General features: G+C 35.4%; 1 protein-coding gene across 1 annotated transcript in view; it reads right to left on the minus strand.

The window, feature by feature from the left end:
- Positions 1-13,117: 13,117 nt before the first annotated feature.
- The window catches only part of LOC138697008 (uncharacterized), a 68,582-nt gene continuing 60,760 nt past the window's right edge, over positions 13,118-20,939 (minus strand). Inside the window, exons 13-15 of the mRNA XM_069822599.1 lie at positions 20,384-20,605; positions 17,882-18,136; positions 13,118-13,287 (exon numbers count right to left, since the gene is read on the minus strand). Coding sequence (XP_069678700.1) covers positions 13,118-13,287; positions 17,882-18,136; positions 20,384-20,605 — 647 coding nt within the window. The remainder of the gene's footprint in view (positions 13,288-17,881; positions 18,137-20,383; positions 20,606-20,939) is intronic.

The raw sequence follows: 20,939 nt of genomic DNA on the forward strand, positions 1-20,939 counted from the left end.
TACTTTAGGAATACTTTCGACAACAGAGCTGTTATATTCGGAATTTGAATATGAAATGACTTTGTCACATTATGAGGGAATCCAATCAACAGAACAGTCTCCTTCAGCTTCAGAAACTCGACTCCCTTTTGCTTCCGATACTCCACTGTCAGAGACACTCATACAATATATTCAAAGTGAAGCGAAGTTAGAAACACGTTACACTAAGGGAGAATTATTACTTTCACAGTTAGATTATGAAGGAAGCGAAGTAAGTGTAGTTTCTGCCCCAAGAATCGAAGTAACATTTCTTGTTTCCCCAACTGCAGAAGAAACATTAACAATGTCTGAAGGAAGTGAAGTGACGGAACAATTTTTAGAAACAGAATCAACTTATGAATCGTTATTGACATACTTTTCACAAAGTGAAGTAACGAAAGTATCACCATTCGTAAGCGAGAAAATATTATCTTCAGTTACAGATGATCAAAAGAAATTCGTGCAATATGAAAGTTATTCACTTTCAGCAACAGACGTGTTACTATTTTCACATTTATTCTACGAAGAAACTGTTACGCCACATGAAAAAAGTGAAGTGTCTATGGTAAGACCCTGGATAATAGAGGAGTATCCTTTAAAGTCTGTTTTTGAATCGATATCAGAATATTATGAAGAAAGTGAACTAACGGCATTATCACCTTCTACAACCGAAACATTTCTATCTATAATTACATATGGAGAAATGGTATCGGAATATGATGAAGGAAGAAGTGAGATTATAATTCCACCTTCGACAACGGCACCATTTTTATTTTTAATTTCCTCTTCGTTATTTGAAGCAATACTTACACAGTATGAAGACAGAGTAGAAAGCTTAGGAACATTATCAACAACAGAGGTATCATTAACTTCAGAATTCGATTATGAAGAATCCATATCAAATTATGTAGGTGTCGAAGTAGCAGAACAGTTACCTTCCGCAACTGAAACATTGCAGCCTTCACTCTCAGATGAAATATTCGCGCATTATCTTGAAAGTGAAGTGAGTTTAGAAACAGATTTTACAACGGAATTGCTTTCACGATTACAATATGGACGAATCCCAATTTATGAAGATAGTGAAAGTGAAGTAACGAAACTGTCGTCTCCAGCAACTGAACAAACGTTACTTATATCTTCACCAGGTGAAGAGTCATTAGCAACATCTCAAGAAAGTGAAGTGACTTTACCATTACTTTCAGAAACTGTAGAATTACCCTCAAAGACAACTTTTGAAATGATATTGACATCTCATGCAGAAAGCGAAATAATACAACGATCACCCGTCTCAAGCCAGGAATCGTTATCTTTTGTTGCAGATGTTGAAAGTAAATTCGTGCATTATGAAATATACTCAGTTCCAGCTACAGAATTATTTCTATATTCCTATTCAGATTATGAAGAAATGCTTGCTCAGTATGACAAAAGTGACCTGACTCTAGGATCACTTATTGGAACAGAAGAATTATTATCTTCCACGTCTGTTTATGAAATAATGACAGGCTATGGAGGAGGCGAGGTAACGGAGGAATCGTATTCAGAAAGTATTATGTTAATGTCACCTTCAATTATTGATGTAGAAACATTAGGTCTATATGAAAAAGGTGAAGTTAAAACAACGGGGTTATTACCTTCAGAGTCGGAATATGAAGGGTTGATACATCACGAAGGAAGTGAACTAACTCAAAAATTAATAATTGCTACTAAAAGAACATTAGACTTATCTGAACTTGATCAAATGATGTTCAAACTATACGAGAAAAGTCAAATAATTTCAGGAACAGTTTCTACAGCGTATGTATTTTTGTCTTCTCTCTTTTATAACCAGACATTGATACACACTGAAGAAAGTTTTATAACGGAACAATCATCTTCAGCGATAAAAGAATTAATACTTCCGCTTTCAGCTGAAGATTACACATTCACCAAATATATGGAAAGTGATTCAAGTGTAGGACAACTTTCGGCAACGATAGAATTATTACCTTCTCTTTCAGATTACGATGAAGAGACACCACGTTATGAGAAAATAGAAAGAACGGAAGAATTAATTTTCGCGACCGAAAAATTATCACTTTCATTAACATTTCTTGAAGAGGCAATGTCGCAATATGAAGATTTTGAAAAGCCTTTAGTTTCATCTTCTGAAGCGAAAGGATTTACATTTTCATATTCAACTTATGGAGAGACATCAGCGCAATATCAAGAAAGTGTAGGGACCTTGACATATTATGAAGGAATTGAAGTTGAATTAGAATCTCCTTCCATGATAGAAATATTTTTAGCATCTTCACCTTCAGTTTTATCTTCTGGAGCGGAAGACTTTACACTTTCATATACAACTTATGAAGAGACATCAGCGAAATATAAAGAAATTGAAGGAAAGTTAACATATTATGAAGGAATTGAAATTAAATTAGAATCTCCTTCCACAACAGACACATTTTTATCATCTTCAGTTTCATCTTCTGGTGCGGAAGAATTTACAGTTTCATATTCAACTTATGGAGATACATCAGCGGAATATGAAGAAAGTGAAGGGACCTTGACATATTATGAAGGAATTGAAGTTGAATTAGAATCTCCTTCCACGATAGAGACATTTTTATCATCTTCACCTTCAGTTTTATCTTCTGGAGCGGAAGACTTTACACTTTCATATACAACTTATGAAGAGACATCAGCGAAATATAAAGAAATTGAAGGAAAGTTAACATATTATGAAGGAATTGAAATTAAATTAGAATCTCCTTCCACAACAGACACATTTTTATCATCTTCAGTTTCATCTTCTGGTGCGGAAGAATTTACAGTTTCATATTCAACTTATGGAGATACATCAGCGGAATATGAAGAAAGTGAAGGGACCTTGACATATTATGAAGGAATTGAAGTTGAATTAGAATCTCCTTCCACGATAGAGACATTTTTATCATCTTCACCTTCAGTTTCATCTTCTGGAGCGGAAGAATTTACAGTTTCATATTCAACTTATGAAGAGACATCAGTGAAATATGAAGAAACTGAAGGGACGTTAACATATTATGAAGGAATTGAAATGAAATTAGAGTCTCCTTCCACAATAGAGACATTTTTATCATCTTCACCTTCAGTTTCATCTTCTGGAGCGGAAGAATTTTCATATTCAACTTATGAAGAGACATCAGCGAAATATGAAGAAATTGAAGGAACGTTAACATATTATGAAGGAATTGAAATTAAATTAGAATCTCCTTTCACAACAGAGATATTTATATCATCTTCAGTTTCATCTTCTGGTGCGGAAGAATTTACAGTTTCACATTCAACTTATGGAGAGACATCAGCGCAATATGAGGAAAGTGAAAGGACCTTGACATATTATGGAGAAATTGAAATGAAATTAGAATCTCCTTCCACAACAGAAATATTTTTATCATCTTCACCTTCAGTTTCATCTTCTGGTGCGGAAGAATTTACAGTTTCATATTCAACTTATGGAGATACATCAGCAGAATATGAAGAAATTGAAACGACGTTAACGTATTATGAAGGAATTGAAATTAAATTAGAATCTCCTTCCACAACACAGACATTTTTACCATCTTCACTTTCAGTTTCATATTCTGGAGCGCAAGAATTTACAGTTTCATATTCAACTTATGAAGAGACATCAGCGAAATATGAAGAAATTGAAGGGACGTTAATATATTATGAAGGAATTGAAATTAAATTAGAATCTCCTTCCACAACAGAGACATTTTTATCATCATCTTCAGTTTCATCTTCTGGAGTAAAAGAATTTACAGTGTCATATTCAATTTATGTAGAGACATCAGCGAAATATGAAGAAATTGAAGGAACGTTAACATATTATGAAGGAATTGAAGTTGAATTAGAATCTTCTTCCATGATAGAGACATTTTTAGCATCTTCACCTTCAGTTTCATCTTCTGGAGTGGAAGAATTTACAGTTTCATATTCAACTTATGAAGAGACATCAGCGAAATATGAAGAAATTGAAGGGACTTTAACATATTATGAAGGAATTGAAATGAAATTAGAATCTCCTTCCACAACAGAAACATTTTTATCATCCTCACCTTCAGTTTCATCTTCTGGTGCGGAAAAATTTACAGTTTCATATTCAACTTATGGAGAGACATCAGCGGGATATGAAGAAATTGAAAGGACGTTAACATATTATGAAGGAATTGAAATTAAATTAGAATCTCCTTCCACAACACAGACATTTTTACCATCTTCACTTTCAGTTTCATATTCTGGAGCGGAAGAATTTACAGTTTCATATTCAACTTATGAAGAGACATCAGCGAAATACGAAGAAATTGAAGGGACGTTAACATGTTATGAAGGAATTAAAATTAAATTAGAATCTCCTTTCACAACAGAGACATTTTTATCACCTTCAGTTTCATCTTCTGGTGCGGAAGAATTTACAGTTGCATATTCAACTTATGGAGAGACGTCAGCGGAATATGATGAAATTGAAGGGACGTTAACATATTATGAAGCAATTGAAATTAAATTAGAATCTCCTTCCACAACAGAGATATTTTTATCATCTTCACCTTCAGTTTCATCTTCTGGAGTGGAAGAATTTACAATTTCATATTCAACTTATGAAGAGACATCAGCGCAATATGAAGAAATTGAAGGGACGTTAACATATTATGAAGGAATTGAAATGAAATTAGAATCTCTTTCCACAACAGAGACTTTTTTATCACCTTTAGTTTCATCTTCTGGTGCGGAAGAATTTACAGTTTCATATTCAACTTATGGAGAGACATCAGCGGAATATGAAGAAATTGAAGGGACGTTAACATATTATGAAGGAATTGAAATGAAATTAGAATTTCCTTCCACAACATATACATTTTTATCATCTTCACCTTCAGTTTCATCTTCTGGAGCGGAAGAATTTACAGTTTCATATTCAACTTTTGAAGAGACATCAGTGCAATATCAAGAAATTGAAGGGACGTTAACATATTATAAAGGAATTGAAATGAAATTAGAATCTCCTTCCACAACAGAGACGTTTTTATCATTTTCAATTTCATCTTCTGGTGCGAAAGAATTTACAGTCTCATATTCAACTTATGAAGAAACACCAGCGAAATTTGAAGAAATTGAAGGGACGTTTACATATTATGAAGGAATTGAAATGAAATTAGAATCTCCTTTCACAACAGAGATATTTTTATCATCTTCAGTTTCATCTTCTGGTGCGGAAGAATTTACAGTTTCATATTCAACTTATGGAGATACGTCAGCGGAATATGAAGAAAGTGAAGGGAGCTTGACATATTATGAAGGAATTGAAATGAGATTAGAATCTCCTTCCACGATAGAGACATTTTTATCATATTCATCTTCAGTTTCATCTTCTGGTGCGGAAGAATTTACAGTTTCATATTCAACTTATGGAGATACATCAGCGGAATATGAAGAAAGTGAAGGGACTTTGACTTATTATTATGAAGGAATTGAAATTGAATTAGAATCTCCTTCCACAACAGAGACATTTTTATCATCACTGTTAGATTATGAGGAAATAATGGCTCATTATGTAAAAAGTAAAGAGAGTTTAGGTTTAACTCCGACAACGGAAGAACTGCCGTTTACGCATTCGGCTTACGGAGAAATATTCGAGGAACTTGAAGAAAGTGAAATAACTGTAGCAACATATTCCGTAAGAGAAGAGTTATTGTTGTCTTCTCCGTCATATTATGAATGGACAGTGACGCATTATGAAAGTAGCGAATTAACATTTAGATCATTTTCCGAAACGAGAGAAACATCTTCATTTTTGACTGATGTAGAACGATTGATAGAATATAGTAAAAGTGAACACTTTTCTGAATTATCTACGTCGAAGGAGGAGTATATATTTCCATATTCAGCTTTCAAAGAAACATTCATACACCTTGAAGAAAGTGAAATAACTTTAGGAAGACCTTCAATAACAGAGGAGTCATTACCTTCGCCTGCAGTTTACGAAAGGACATTGAAATACTGCGAAGCAACTAAATTGGCAGTAGAATCATCTTTGGCACCGCAGAAACCTGTGCCTTCACCTTCAGCTGATAGTTGGACACTGGTAAGTGAATGAGATATTAGAAGTCTGGCAGTTATGTTCAATTTGGTGTGGGAAACTTTATTTCTTTCAAAGAAACTGCTCTTTACATGACATTAATGAAGTAGAGTTATATTCTCCTGTTGTATACCCTTTAATTGGTATCCTATCTTTGAGCAATATTGGATGCATACTGCACTTTTCAATATTGTAGTCTTATTTGTTTTATTGAGAGAAATAACGAATACATCTTATGTTAGAAATAATTGTGATAATATTTATGCCGCTGTATCTGATTAAGTAAACATTACTCTTTAAAATGTAAGAGGGAAATGATGGGAAAAGTACTCAAAACGAAAATATTGATTTATTTTGTTAGGTTACACGAACCTCAACAGTCCACACCTGTGGAGTAACGGTCAGCGCGTCTGGCCGCGAAACCAGGTGGCCTGGGTTCGAATCCCGGTCGGGGCAAGTTACCTGGTTGAGGTTTTTTTCGGGGTTTTCCCTCAACTCAATATGAGCAAATGCTGGGTAATTTTCGGTGCTGGACCCCGGACTCATTTCACCGGCATTATCACCTTCATTTCATTCAGACGCTAAATAACCTAGATGTTGATACAGCGTCGTAAAATAACCCAATAAAATGAAAAAAAAAAAAAACGATAAGTGGCGCTACAGCCCATTGAGGGCCCGGGCCTCCTTCAATATTTGCAGCCATTCTGTCCTGTTCCGTACTATTCTCCTCCAACTCCTACTGTCGGTGACTCAGGGGAAGACGAGAGCGGACTGAGGGGGAAGGGATGTGAACAGATAACGTACGACAACACGTCAATATTTGTAATGTAGTAAGCGGAAACATTAGGTCTCCTTCTGTTCAACTTAGCTTTAATTTCCATACGCATTGTTACTCATGTTTCCTGCACGTGTAATAACCTGGCTACTGGGATGCTTATCTGAGCGATGTTTATAATCAGCAGCGATGGTCAAGGTCACATTCTTGCCCCTCGTCTTCTCCTGAGTAACGGACAGTAACTCCAATTTTCCTTAAATCACCCTCCACATCTTGCAGCCATCTAAGCCTGGGTCTTCCTCTTCGTCTTGCTTCCCCTGGGTGTCCATACAATGCTCGCCTGGATAACCTAGAGTCTGGCATCCGCTCTACATGACACACTTTCTAAGGATCTAAGCCATCCTCCTTTAATAAAGGATATTATGTTTGGTTCTCCAAACATCTCCATCAGCTCTTTGTTTTTTCTATTCACAAACTGTCCATTTATAGTTCTAAGTGCATATATTTTTCTAAGAATCTTTCTTTCCTATATTTCTAGCGTATTTTCATTGTATTTTGTTAACGTCCAAGTTTCGCCTGCGTACATTACTTACTTACTGGCTTTTAAGGAACCCGAAGGTTCATTGCCGCCGTCACATAAGCCCGCCACAGGTCCCTATCCTGAGCAAGATTAATCCAGTCTCTATCGTCATATCCCATCTCCCTCAATTCCATTTTAATATTATCTTCCCATCTACGTCTCGGTCTCCCCAAAGGTCTTTTTCCATCCGGCCTACCAACTAACACTCTATATGAATTTCTAGATTCGCCCATACGTGCTACATGCCCTGCCCAACTCAAACGTCTGGATATTATGTTCCTAATTATGTCAAGTGAAGAATACAATGCGTGCAGTTCTGCGTTGTGTAACTTTCTCAATTCTTCTCTAACTTCACCCCTCTTAGCCCCAAATATTTTTCTAAGCACCTTATTCTCAAACACCCTTAACCTATGTTCTTATCTCAAAGTGAGAGTCCACGTTTCACAACCATAAAGAACAACCGGTAATATAACTGTTTTATAAATTCTAACTTTCAGATTTTTTGACAGCAGACTGGATGATAAAAGCTTCTGAACCGAATAATAACAGGCATTTCCCATATTTATTCTGTGTTTAATTTCCTCTCGAGTATCATTTATATTTGTTACTGTTGCTCCAAGGTATTTGTATTTTTCGACCTCTTCAAAAGATAAATTTCCAATGTTTATATTTCCATTTCGTACAATATTCCCGTCACGAGACTTAATCATATACTTTGTCGCGTACATTATTACAGGTCGTATTATGATTTTAGAAACTATTTTTTTTAGCATACCTAGATAAAGCTTTGAATTTTATTACTTTTTCAAGGGCATAGAAACATCTGTTGCCAGCCATAATGCGTGCCTTTATTTCCAGTGATATATCATTATTAGTATTTACCATCGCACCCATGTACTTAAAGGTCGTGCAATTATCAAATTCATGTTGATGAAACCGAATATTCTTCTCTGTCTCTCCATTGACCTTCTATAGGACACCCTCATCATTACATTAACTTAGAGTAAGATGCCGGTTTATGCACGTACCGGTAAGAAATAAGTTTAATAGCACATACGTTATCAACTTCGAATATTCCGGATTATTTCCCCGTATGAACTTAGAAATAGTTAACAGAAAAATTTAATTGAAACCCCAATAAATAACAGTGTTCCTCTTAGGAAGCATAGTCCACATAAAATAGAGTAGAATTTGTACTATTATGTTTCCCCGTATATTACAGTATTAATGAGTTATCTGAGTTACAAATACGTAAGTTACAAGAATTTTGTAGAAATCTGTAGGATCTATATTAGTCATCTGCATTTAGTTTGCGTGCCTTGGTTAATATTAAGAATGATATACAGGGTGATTCACGAGGATTTATCGTCCTTAAGGAGCTTATTTCCGAAGACATTCTGAGCAAAAAATATCATATAAAAATTTGTTCTATTCTCAATATTTTCAGAGTGACACTAATTTGAAGTTGATTTAAACACCATTATTCTCCAGTTTTAAGGATAAAAGAATGTTACAGATTAATAATGAATTATTCAGGAGTATCATTTATTTAATTAGCTAATATTATGAAGCTAAAAGTGTGTTATGAAGCCAATAGTTGCTTCGTACAGGTTTTTTTCTTTCGATTTTTAACTACAAAATTACATTTCCTTAGAAATTTATCACAGCAATTGTTACAAAGCAAGCCACGATTGTAAATTCTTTAAGGCTGTACATAGTCGTATGATTTGTAACAATTTTTGTGATAAGTGCATAAGAATGATGTAATTTTTAGTTTAAAATTGAAAAACAAAATCTGTACAAAACAATTAACAACACATTCTAACTTTTAAATGTGTGGTTACTACTCGTATGTTGAAGTGTATGTGTATGTGTTGTAGCAGATTTTTTATTTGTTATGTATGTGAGTCGTAGTTACTGTACTCCAACCACGAGAAAGTCTCTGCGGAATGAGATGAACCGGTGTGATGCTATGAATAAATGTTGATGTCATAAGATGTCATAAGGTCACACACGTGGGTATACGCACCTCCATTGGCTAACTCTAAAAGCACAAATGATAATATTGATACATACATATTTATACTACACTAGTTACAAAATTAGATCACTGTTAATCTCCTGGTATTTTAGTCTTTCAATACAGGAAATAACATATGCAGGAGAGCGCATGTTTTTTAAACTGATGCTATAACGGTAAAGTTATCTACCTACTTCGCTCCAATAGATGACGCAATAGTAAGCACATTCCTATCACGGTTAATCTCCTGGTTGGAGAACAGTACTGTGTTGTTACTGCTTTTTTGTATGTCTGAAATTGACGCCTGATATTTGCTTTGCAATCGCAATGTCTAAATTACGGATTGTTTATTTTTGTTTTCATTGTGTAAGCTAATTTATTTTTCTTTTCCAATTGTCTTTATGCTTATCTTTTTTTGTGTAAAACTATAGCCCTAGCATACATATGTAAAATATGGCTACCCCCCCACCCATTGGAAATACAATAATAATAATTAACAACACATTTTTAGCTTCAGAACACTCGCCAATTAAAGAAATGACAATCCTGAATAGTTCATTCTCTATTTGTAATATATTTTTTTTTTACCCTTAAAACTAAAGAAGAATATTAATTTTACTAACAACTTGAAATTAGTGTAACTCTGAAAATATTAAGATTAGAACAGATGTTTACATGGCATTTTTTGCTCAGAATGTCTTCGGAAATGAGCTGCGTAAGTGACGGTAAATCCTCGTGAATGACCCTGTATAGGAATGCATTTTGTTCTTATGTATTACAGATTAACCGCCTAGAACTTGGATATCTTCTTGTTATCATAGCGATCGCTGCATATTGCGTTCTTTCCGTAAGGAATCAGATTGCAGATTGAGAGATGAGAATATACTTGAGACATTCAACGGAACAAAACTTTATGTAGAGACAGTAAGTCCTGAAAGTACATAGTTCTCAAGTTATGGAGCCCATACAAACATATGAACTCTACGAGTATAAAAAATACTTTGCAAATGCATAGTAATTGCTCTAATCGGACCGAACTTGAAGTTTTCATCTACATGTTATGAAACTGAAGTGGCACCATTATTAACTTTCGCCGAGCAACAGTTATTGCTGTCATAGTTACTGAATATACTATATTAACAACTATGTATTTGATGTGACATTGTTATGATCTCATGCAACAACTGTCTTAATCATGATGATCAGATCATGAAGAGTTATTGCTCCTGTACTATGAAGTGTAACGTTAGTGCTATCATCTGCAACATATGTTTCGTCATCAATCAGCTATTAAAGGAAGTTTGTCTGTTTACAAAAGCATACCAGCTGAAGCATTTCCAACAGTAACTGATTTTACCTTCAGTACCAGCGTGTGAAGATCCTTTACTATAATGGTGCACAAGCAAAATAAGATTAGTAGCAGCTGACGGGACCGAGGTTAAACAGTCATAATCAGATAATGAAAAGCATTACTACTTTAATGTAAAACAGTAAGTGACGAGGAATTAACGCCTAATGATATTGTCATAATGGTCGCACTATTTTTGAACATGCAGCATATATCCATGTGGTAAGTACAGGACTTACGAAAATCACTCACTTATTACACTACTAATACATAAGAAAAATTGTATAAAACATCCGTATTTATATTCCTCATTTGCATTGAACTGAATTGTAGAGCAGAATCAGTGGACTATTTGTAAACGATGCAACATGTTTTTTTTGCCTTGAAGGTCGTTGAATCTGAACTCACTTTCCCACATAGGCCTATTGATAATGATAGTTCTGAAAGGCTGGGTTTTAACTCTCTTTGATGCTGTATCAATATTAAATATATACTTAAAATTTCTTCTCCACTTTTGTTTGGGGAATAATTCTCCTTAGGCCATTTATGCCATTATCTAACAATTGTATATGGTCCATTGATTCTAGTTTTCTGTCAGGACTGTGTGTAAAATTTTTGGTTCTTTTGTGCATACATACGCCTAAATAACACTATTGTCAATTGTAATTTTGTACTAGATATAGGCTATAAGATTCTAATTTTTAATTATTTCGACTTGCTGAATTCAAATGTAACCGACAAAATATTTCATTAGTTAACAGTTTTGAGAAGAGCAATATATTGTGAATTTTTTTATAAATATTTTCCTTCAAGTTTTTATCTTTAGGGAAGCTTTTGTGCTACTGTGATATTACTTTTATGTAGAAATTGATATTTTGAGAATGAGACCACTCTATTCGAGCCAATTTGTATTTCAGAAATAGTTTTATTGCTTTAATACTCTGCCAAATGGTTCATTAAGAATCGAAATAGGTTGCCTGTATGAACGCTCGTTAGTGTAACTGAAATTTTTTAAAGGATGTAGTAACTTTTTTGAGAAGTGTCTTTAATGTTAAAAGTGTGATTTTATAAGTGAAGTTGTAATATGTCACAGAATTGTGTTAATAAAACTGATTATTTTTGTTATATTAGTGGTGAATTTACTATATTGAAGTAAATGGGAAAGTTAACCCTATTAATTGATAAAATAAATGCATTATATACGGTACTTTAGACCAAATGTGGGAAATGACGATAGGATATGAACATATTTTACACACATGCATATACTGTACAGTAGTGGCAAAAAGAACCGGACCGACCCTTGTAGCTGATTTCAGAGCCTTGTTCACTCCAGAGCACGATAGACTGGTAGCTAAGACTTTCGTGGTTCGAATCCTGCCTGGAAACTTTTTTTTGTTCCTTATTCAAATTTATTTCTAATACTTTCCGATTACAGCGATATTTTACTACTCAATTAACTTATTATTCCCGGAAAATGCATTTTACCAGCAATCGAAAAGTATTGGGAATAAATTTGAATAAGGAACAAAAAAAAGTTTCCTTCCCAGGCAGGATTCGAACCACGAAAGTTTTAGTTATCAGTCTTTCGTGCTCTGGAGTGAACAAGGCTCTGAAATCAGCTACAAGGGTCGGTCCGTTTTTTTTTTTTTCCACTACTGTACATATAGATGAGGAGGTGAGACCTGGCATGTGAGCTGCGCGAGAGAGGAAGGAATGAGCTATCAGAAAGAGAGTTTATTTCATGGTGGTTAATATTATACAAATATACCGACACGGAAGTTCATCTCAATCTAAAACCTCTCCCTCCATACCTATTGGTGATATAGCCACGGCACATGTTAAGGTCACAGAACAGGTCTTGCCTCCTCTGCTGTATACAAACATAACTACGTACATAGGCCTACATGCACGCACATGCATAACATACATACATACATACATATATACGTACGTACGTATTTTTTAATCAGCATCTCTATACTAAAGACAAAATAATGAAGAAGAGAAGAAGAAGAAGATGATGATGATGATGATGATAAATATAATAATACATTTATTTAGCTTTTACGCAATATTTAAAATGATTTATTTTATAATTAACTCACTCTCGAAAAAGCTAAAACTTATGCTCGGAAGTATTTTTAATGAATGTGTGATTTATTTTCCATAAAATGTAGGCTATATATATATTTAAAAATACATCATTCAAAATTACGTATGAGTATAAGCTCTGTGGAAGAGAATTTAAAATATAACCATAAGATTCAAGCAAGTCAGTTGTCCCTTTTCTCCAGTCCCAGCCAAAACCCTCCATGCACTGTCATATTTAGTCCCCTTTGTTTCATTCTGATTGGTATCGGCGTCTTGGGAATGACTTTGAGGTTGAAACGAGACAGCAAGTGTGCTAGCGCCAGTTTAGATTCCATAAGTGCGAAGCGATTGCCTGAAACACAACAGAGAATAAATCTTACAATATGGAGTAGACGAATTTCTTTATTTTATCACATCATTTAAACAGCAGAGGAATATAATATTATTATTGATATAACAAAAATGGCAATTTAAAAGTACTCTCTTGAGTTCAGACTGCAGACATTTTACAATATTTCATTATTGATTTTAAGGAACACTAGGACTGAATTTTTGGCCGAAATGGTAAAAATAATTTTTTTTTCACATAAATAATTATTTTATACATTTGCTTAACACTCTGTCCTATATTTAGCCATCGCTTACTATTTTTAAAGGTTTGGTGGCCGTTTTTTAAATTCTACGCGTAACTCTTTTAAACCTACCACATCCATTAAAAATGAAGTTTTCTCAAAACTACGGTACTTTTCTGGTCAATAATAAAGTTCCTAGCGGTTTCCATTTGCTTCGATTTACATGAAACTTTCTTTTTCGTTGTTGGTAATTCTATAACATCTATTAGATGCATTATGGTTGTGCTAACAGATGGAATTACTTGTCAACAATGTGACGCTGAAAGGTTTGTTCAGGTTACTGCCCAGCGACAGTCCTGTGTATTTTATATTTTGATGATTGGCTAATTAATATTAACCGGGCACAATCACACTCAAATTCATACAAATTTCCAGACTCTAGACACCCAGGTAATTTTTCGTCTTCAAGAAAAATTCACCGAGAGCCGAGCCCGGGAATCGACCCAGGACCTCCTGATCTGTAAGCCAGCATGCTGACCAACAGAGGCAGAGACAGTCACATGAAACTTTGCAAGAATAGGCTGTACTCAGGATACTCCAATACACAAAATTGTGCATGGAATCAACTCTTTACTGAAAACGTTTCATGATATATATATTTTTGAACTTTTAAAAAATTAAAGGAAATTATGAAGCAAAAATTATGATTTGTAAGAAAATTTTTATCTCATAAACCGATTCTCAAATTTAAAAATCCATCCGCAGTTTTCTTTATCATGAAATGTAAGTCCTTCACAGAAAATATTGAATTTAAGTAAAACCAATTCTGAAGCCGTCAGGGATGTTTTGAATTTAATCATAATTTAATATCATTAAAATATGTGAAATTTAATATATATGGAACCAATGAATGAAACGTGATGAAATTTGGTACTGCTATTTAAATGTACAGGTACAACCAATCGCCGAATTTGAATGAAATTAATAGTAAACTTTTAAAATTTCAAAACTCATTCCCAGTGTTCTTTAATGTGTTAAGCCTGTTGGCAACTTCAAGATATGTATCTTATTTGGTGATCTGTATAGAATTCAATATGAAGAATAAACTATGGACTTTTCTTTGTTGGGACATGCCTAAAGATTTATACTAGTAGAGTCAAAAAGTAACCGAACATGTGTAGATACATGTGTTGCAGATGAGCTATGACCATTTACACATCACCGTCTTCAAAGTACGATCCCTGGACAGTGACACACTTCTCCCAGCGTCCATACCACTTCTCGAAACATTCCTGCAGCCCAAATTTGGTCACTTTCTGCAGAGCGCGCGTCGCATGAATTTTCACCTCTTCAGTAAACGTAAACCGCCGTGTCATGAGTAGGGATTTGACCTCTGGAAATAGGTAGAAATCTGCTGGAGAATATGGTGGCTGTAGATGGACATGTATTTTGTGTTGTGCGAGGTTTTTCTCTTACCAAGAGCGACTGATATCCTGGGGTATTGTCATGATGAAGACCCCAATTCTATCCTCGTCACAAATTGGGTCTTTTTCGTCGAATTGCATCTCGAAGACATCGAAGAATTGCAACATACTCTTTACTGACAGTTTGACACTCAGGAATAAACTCGAAATTTACGAGAGCCTGAATATCGAAGAACACTTCAAGCATTACTTCCCCCCTTTGATAGGTCGGCACACTGAGGTCCATACGCCCGGAGATTAGGCACATACCATACTGACAAGGCAGAGAAGTTGCCTACAGAGCATGGCGTTGCCACCCGAAGTTCGGGTAGAGCCCGGACGAGAAGTTATGGCATCGGCGCGAGGGACGCATTTTAGTTCGTTTGCTTGGACTCGCCCTCACACTCAACTGGAGGGGTGTTGGGTTAGTTGGTTACTAGCATTCCGAGTGTTCAGATCGTTCTGCTACTACCGCTATTGCTAATACTGAAAACATTGTCCTTCTGAGCGCCCTCATTATGGCATTGTCTAAGGTGTGAAATCATAGAGTAGTTCATAGTCAAGGACATGAAATAGTATACTCGTACAATGTGTGGAAATTCATGTCAGAAGAGGCTGTAGATGGAATACCAATTCCATTGAAAAGCGTATGTGCAAGAGTACTGACTGCCACTAGTATTTCAAAGCGAACCTTGGCAAGAATCAGGAAAGAAGGGAAAAATATTGAGGCAGGAACAGCAGATCTTTCTCCAGTCCGGAAAAATCACAGCCGAAGAAGAAGATTGTTGCAGCTGTAGACAGTTTTGATGAGGAAGTCATAAGAAGACTCATTTATAATTTCTACACTACGCATAAGCAGAGGCCGACTCTGCAATCGCTTCTTCCAAAAATGGATATCAGTGTATGATTATGTGAAGAAAGTAGAGATTAATTACATTGAAATTGAGCACGTGATGGACAGTATTTTTTAGAACATTTCCATAAACTTAGGGACATCTTATTCCAGCACAGATCAGTCGTCTGATTCGGACGGAGAATAAGAATGTAAAGATGGAATAGCGGGCGTAATTCCATTAGGTACCTTCGGACTCTTGAGTAGGAAAGTGGTGATACTAAGGTAAGACGAATGTTTTTAGAAAGAGATGAAACGGATATGCCTGTCGCTCTGAGCTTGAGAACCTTAACCCAAACAACCCCCACTCCTGTACCCTGCTGGGCGGCAATTTAAAACTTCGCGCAGGTTGGTGCCATAACAACTCGTCTCAGCTCTACTTTCTGACTCTACTGGTAAACTCTATGACAGCCGTGGCGAATATGTAGTTGTGCGCCTAGCCACTGTGTCACCTGCAACATGCATAGCACCTATGGAGGGAGGCGGATACCCGAAGGGGAAGTGAAGCAACTGTCTGACTTATTAACGGATTTTCATTTTTATTACGTCAAGCGCTTAAATATAATTTTATACAGTGCAAGGCTACAAACTAATGTTTAGTAAGTGTAACGAAGAAAGAACTGAACAATAAATGAACAATATCACACCTAAAATTAACTGTCTTCAAAATGTCTCTGCGACAAAGTTTCAAATTAAGGAATTATGTCACTTACTGCCAGTCGTAGTTGATCACGAAGGTATTTTTTCTGTCAGTCGTGATCTGAATTTGGTTTTTACTATTTTCATTGTTGAAAATAATTTTTCACAAACGTAAGTTGTAGCGAACATGGCTTCAACAGAGCAAGCGAAAGAACGAAGCTTAGGATATTTATTTTTGGCAAAGATTTGAAAGTTCAACATTTGTCAAGTCCTTACATCTATCTTCCATTTAACATCACATAGTAAATCAGTGAGTTCAAATTGAAGAGCTAACCGCATTATTCGTACATCTGCTGAAAAAGGTTCGACGTACAGAGATGATATTATTATTATTATTATTATTAGGTCCGGGGTTCGATCCCAGGTGGTGACAGGATTTTTTCTCGTTGCCAAACTTTCAGAACGGCCCCGAGGTTCACTCAGCCTCCTATAAAATTGAGTACCGGGACTTTCCCGGGGGTAAAAGGCGGTCAGAGCGTGGTGCCGACCACACCACCTCATTCTAGTGCCGAGGTCACGGAAAGCATGGGGCTCTACCTCCATGCCCCCCAAATGCCTTCATGGCATGTTACGGGGATACCTTTACCTTTTTTACCTTTTATTATTATTATTATTATTATTATTATTATCATTATTATTATTATTATTATTATTATTATTATTATTATTATTAACACCTAACTTTTAATGTTTCATGAGTGACATGTAGTATAATGCTGTTTTATGTTATACAACCCTTTTCCTCGTAATATTCGCGAACAAATCAGAGGCCTACATTTAATATTCTCATCATATTGACAGCAAAAAAAAAAAAATGCGTCCTCCCATCCTATTTGAAACTTTCGTTTTTGCAGAGGTACATGGTTTCGAGAGAGACATATGCCACTCGCAGGTCAGGGACAAATACAAATGGAACGGAGTTTGACTCCAGTGAGTGAGAGGGTGGGGGTTGGGGAAGGTTAGAAGCAAGATAAATGCTCAGCTCTCACTGCGAGCCACGATGTCTCGCGAGTCGCATTCTCGCCACGGCTGCTCTATGAAATACGATGTTTAGTAGGTATAATAGCTGCTTGGTAAGAGTACAACGTCGAAATTATATTTTTCAATTATAAAATTTATTAAATGTTAAATTAGCAAACATCGCAAGAATCAGTGTTGAGACTCGATGAGATAGCAACTTCACGTCAGATCATTGTTAACAGTGCACGTCCGACATAAAAGGCAAGTGCTTGTTGACTTCTAGTCTATCGATATATCGAATGGACTAGGTAAGTGACAGTTCATTTTTGACCGAGTGAAGTGACACTACAATTTACTCACCAATACAGCTCCTGGGTCCCACTCCAAAGGGAAAGTACGTCAGGGGATTGATTTTGTGTTTGTTCTCGTCACTGAATCGCTCAGGATCGAAACGTTCTGGGTCTGGGAAGTATCGGGGATCACGGTGCAGCCCGATGATCGGTAGAAAGATGCCATCTCCGGGCTCCAAGTCGAGAGGTGGGTCAGCCTTGATTGTGTACTTTCGAACACATTCTCTATCCACAGCAGGAAGAGGAGGGTACAGCCTTAGTGTTTCTGCGGTGTAAAGAAGATTTTATCACATTTTTAGCATTCAGCAATAGTTGCGAGCTATAATTTTGCTACGTATGATTTCCTTCGTAACACTTTTGAATGACATGATACTTTTGGATGAATGCTGATAAGTACAGAGTGGAAGTTCACATTGTAAACCGTCAAAATAAAAGGACAATCCTGTACCCTAATGTTAATTAATTTCATCACACTTCAGAGTGAGAATTGAAGATTCATGTAGATACTGTGCAATATTAGAACCCCCAAATATGAATTTAGCATTCCATCTTAAAAATTATTTAGAGTAATATGCCTATGCAATCTAAAAGTCTTAGACTTGATTGAGCACTGCTAGCAAATGAAGTCATTTAAATTTATTATCAACTATCTTACAATTGAGTGGCCTAGAATCAAACTGCACTTTCTCCAAAATTATGAAAAATAGGATTAAGATATTTTTCAATGCAGAATATCACAGTGACAGGTCTGCTGTTAGGGTCCGCGGAACAGTCCCTAAATTTTTGGGTGACGTGGAAAGGGAAATATAAACTAGGCAAAGATATTCAAGACCAAATTGTCCAAAACATAGTTAAATTTTCAGTTGCCATCTTAAAAAATCACCTATATAGTAAACACTCCACATAATTGTTTAATTATATATTTGTGATTGAAAATCTCTATTTTTATCTTGAATTTTTATCTATATATTTTTTCATGTACAACCATTATTGTAAATTGTGTGTTATTCTGTGTCTATAGGCAAGCCTTGGAAGGTTAGATAGTAAAAAAAAATAATAAAAGGACTGCTCAGTTGGAAGCGAACTACACTTTATCTGCTTCAACTTCAGTAGTAAAATCATCCTTTAGAGTCAAACTGCACTTTCTTCAATGGAGAAACTGCAGTTTGACTTCATGATCGACCAATCAGAGCCTGTCATTTTCGGCCATAATTTTTTGTTGCTTCTAAAGAGTATCGGTTGCGTATATTGTGATATAAAATGTATAATTATGCCATTCGTTATCTCGTGAAACGGAGGGGAAGAAGAAATTGGACTGCGAAGATCTTCTACCTCACTATGCTTCCACTTTCAGCTAGTTAGTTCACTTACCTCTATAATATTCTTACTGTAACATATGGCGTTTGGTTTCACGAGATAACGAACGGCCTATATTGCAGTGCATTGAAAGACACTCTTTCAGTTTTCCCAATAACGGGACTGCCTCATTGGACAAAGCATAACTAACACACAGAGTGAAAACAAAACTGACCACAAAAGAGAAATGTGGGGAATGAACAAAAAGGAAAATTAAGTACAGGAAAGATAATAGCATGCATATAACAGGCCTAAACATAATAAACAAACAGATTAGACATTCGAGCAAAATTCTTCCTTTTTAGGAAACAAAGTACAGATGGTATTTTAAAATAGCAAGTGATCCTCTGATAGCGGCAAACAGACATAGCGGCATAATACAGTATTATACTATTGTGTAACTGTTGCAATGTACTTACTTACTTAAATGACAGGGAATTTGTATTGCAATACGATACAAAGAAAGAATGTATGACTTACATATTTATAAAGAGAAATTAGTAATATCAAAGATTTGAAAATTTACTGGAAATGGGTTGGGTCCTATTCCTGTCTGGCTTTCAATTCCAAGATCTTATATTGAATGTATTCATTAATGTTTTAAACGTGATTGTTCTGGATTAGTTAATATTTATTTAAAAAAATATATTAATAAGTTGAAGTGCAATGCATTTTGATAATATTTTTTATGTAAAATTGCTAAAAATGATTTTGAGAGAATATATGACTGTTTTATAATAAATTATTACATATATTACATATTTTTCTTTTATTTAGTGCAGAGGTACACCCTCCTGGCACGTACCACCTAAAAAATAATAATACAATGACATATTGCAATGAAACTGCACTTTATCTACTTTGCTTAGTTGTACTTTTTCAAAACTTGGTGGCAAAGTGAACTTTCTCTCTTGAAAAAAAAAATAAATAAAAAAAAACGCTTAAAATTTTTCAGTACGTCGAAGAAATCGGAGTTTTACCACTTTAAGTACACTTTTGAAGCTTACATTTTAAATTGGATGTATCCGTTTCTTCCAATATCTTTCAGACAAGATAAAAATTAGTTTTTCGTCTTTCCTGAAAAATCAGATTTTTGGGTAGGCGACTCAACTCATCCCAATATTGAACACAGATAGAAAAGTCTCACTAAGATTACCTGACACAACCATGTCGAGGTATTTCATGCCTTGAAGCGCCTCGTATGAGATTTCTCCATCGCATTCCTGAAGTGTCTCGTCTATTTCGTTTTGTAGACGACTTTGTATTTCTGGATGAACGGCCAACAGATGAGAGACAAAACACAGAAGCGTTGCTGTTGTGTCGAAGCCGGCCAGGAAAAACAAGGCGCACTGGGCAACGATATCTTCGTCATCAAGTTCTGTAAAAGAAAACTCCTTTGTTGTTGTTGTTGTTGTCAGGACTATGAAGTAGGAGCCAATAAAAATATTCAGCTCCGATCTAGTCAAACAGTTTAGAAAAAATGTAGTTTTTACTTCTTTGTTACCATGGTAACCGCCAATTTTCTTCACTTAATTAAATTCAATTATTCGTTGAGCCACATGTTTTTAGCCAAGGAGTTTTAATTCCGTAATTTTTAAATAAATGGGCTATATAATAATAATCCTTTGTCGGTGGTTATAAAAATAGCATGTAGTAGTACCACAGTCTAGTATATACAGTCACGAAGCTTGGGATGATTTTTTGCATTTCTC

This window comes from Periplaneta americana, chromosome 3 (assembly GCF_040183065.1).
Source record: "Periplaneta americana isolate PAMFEO1 chromosome 3, P.americana_PAMFEO1_priV1, whole genome shotgun sequence".
Classification (NCBI taxonomy): domain Eukaryota; kingdom Metazoa; phylum Arthropoda; class Insecta; order Blattodea; family Blattidae; genus Periplaneta; species Periplaneta americana.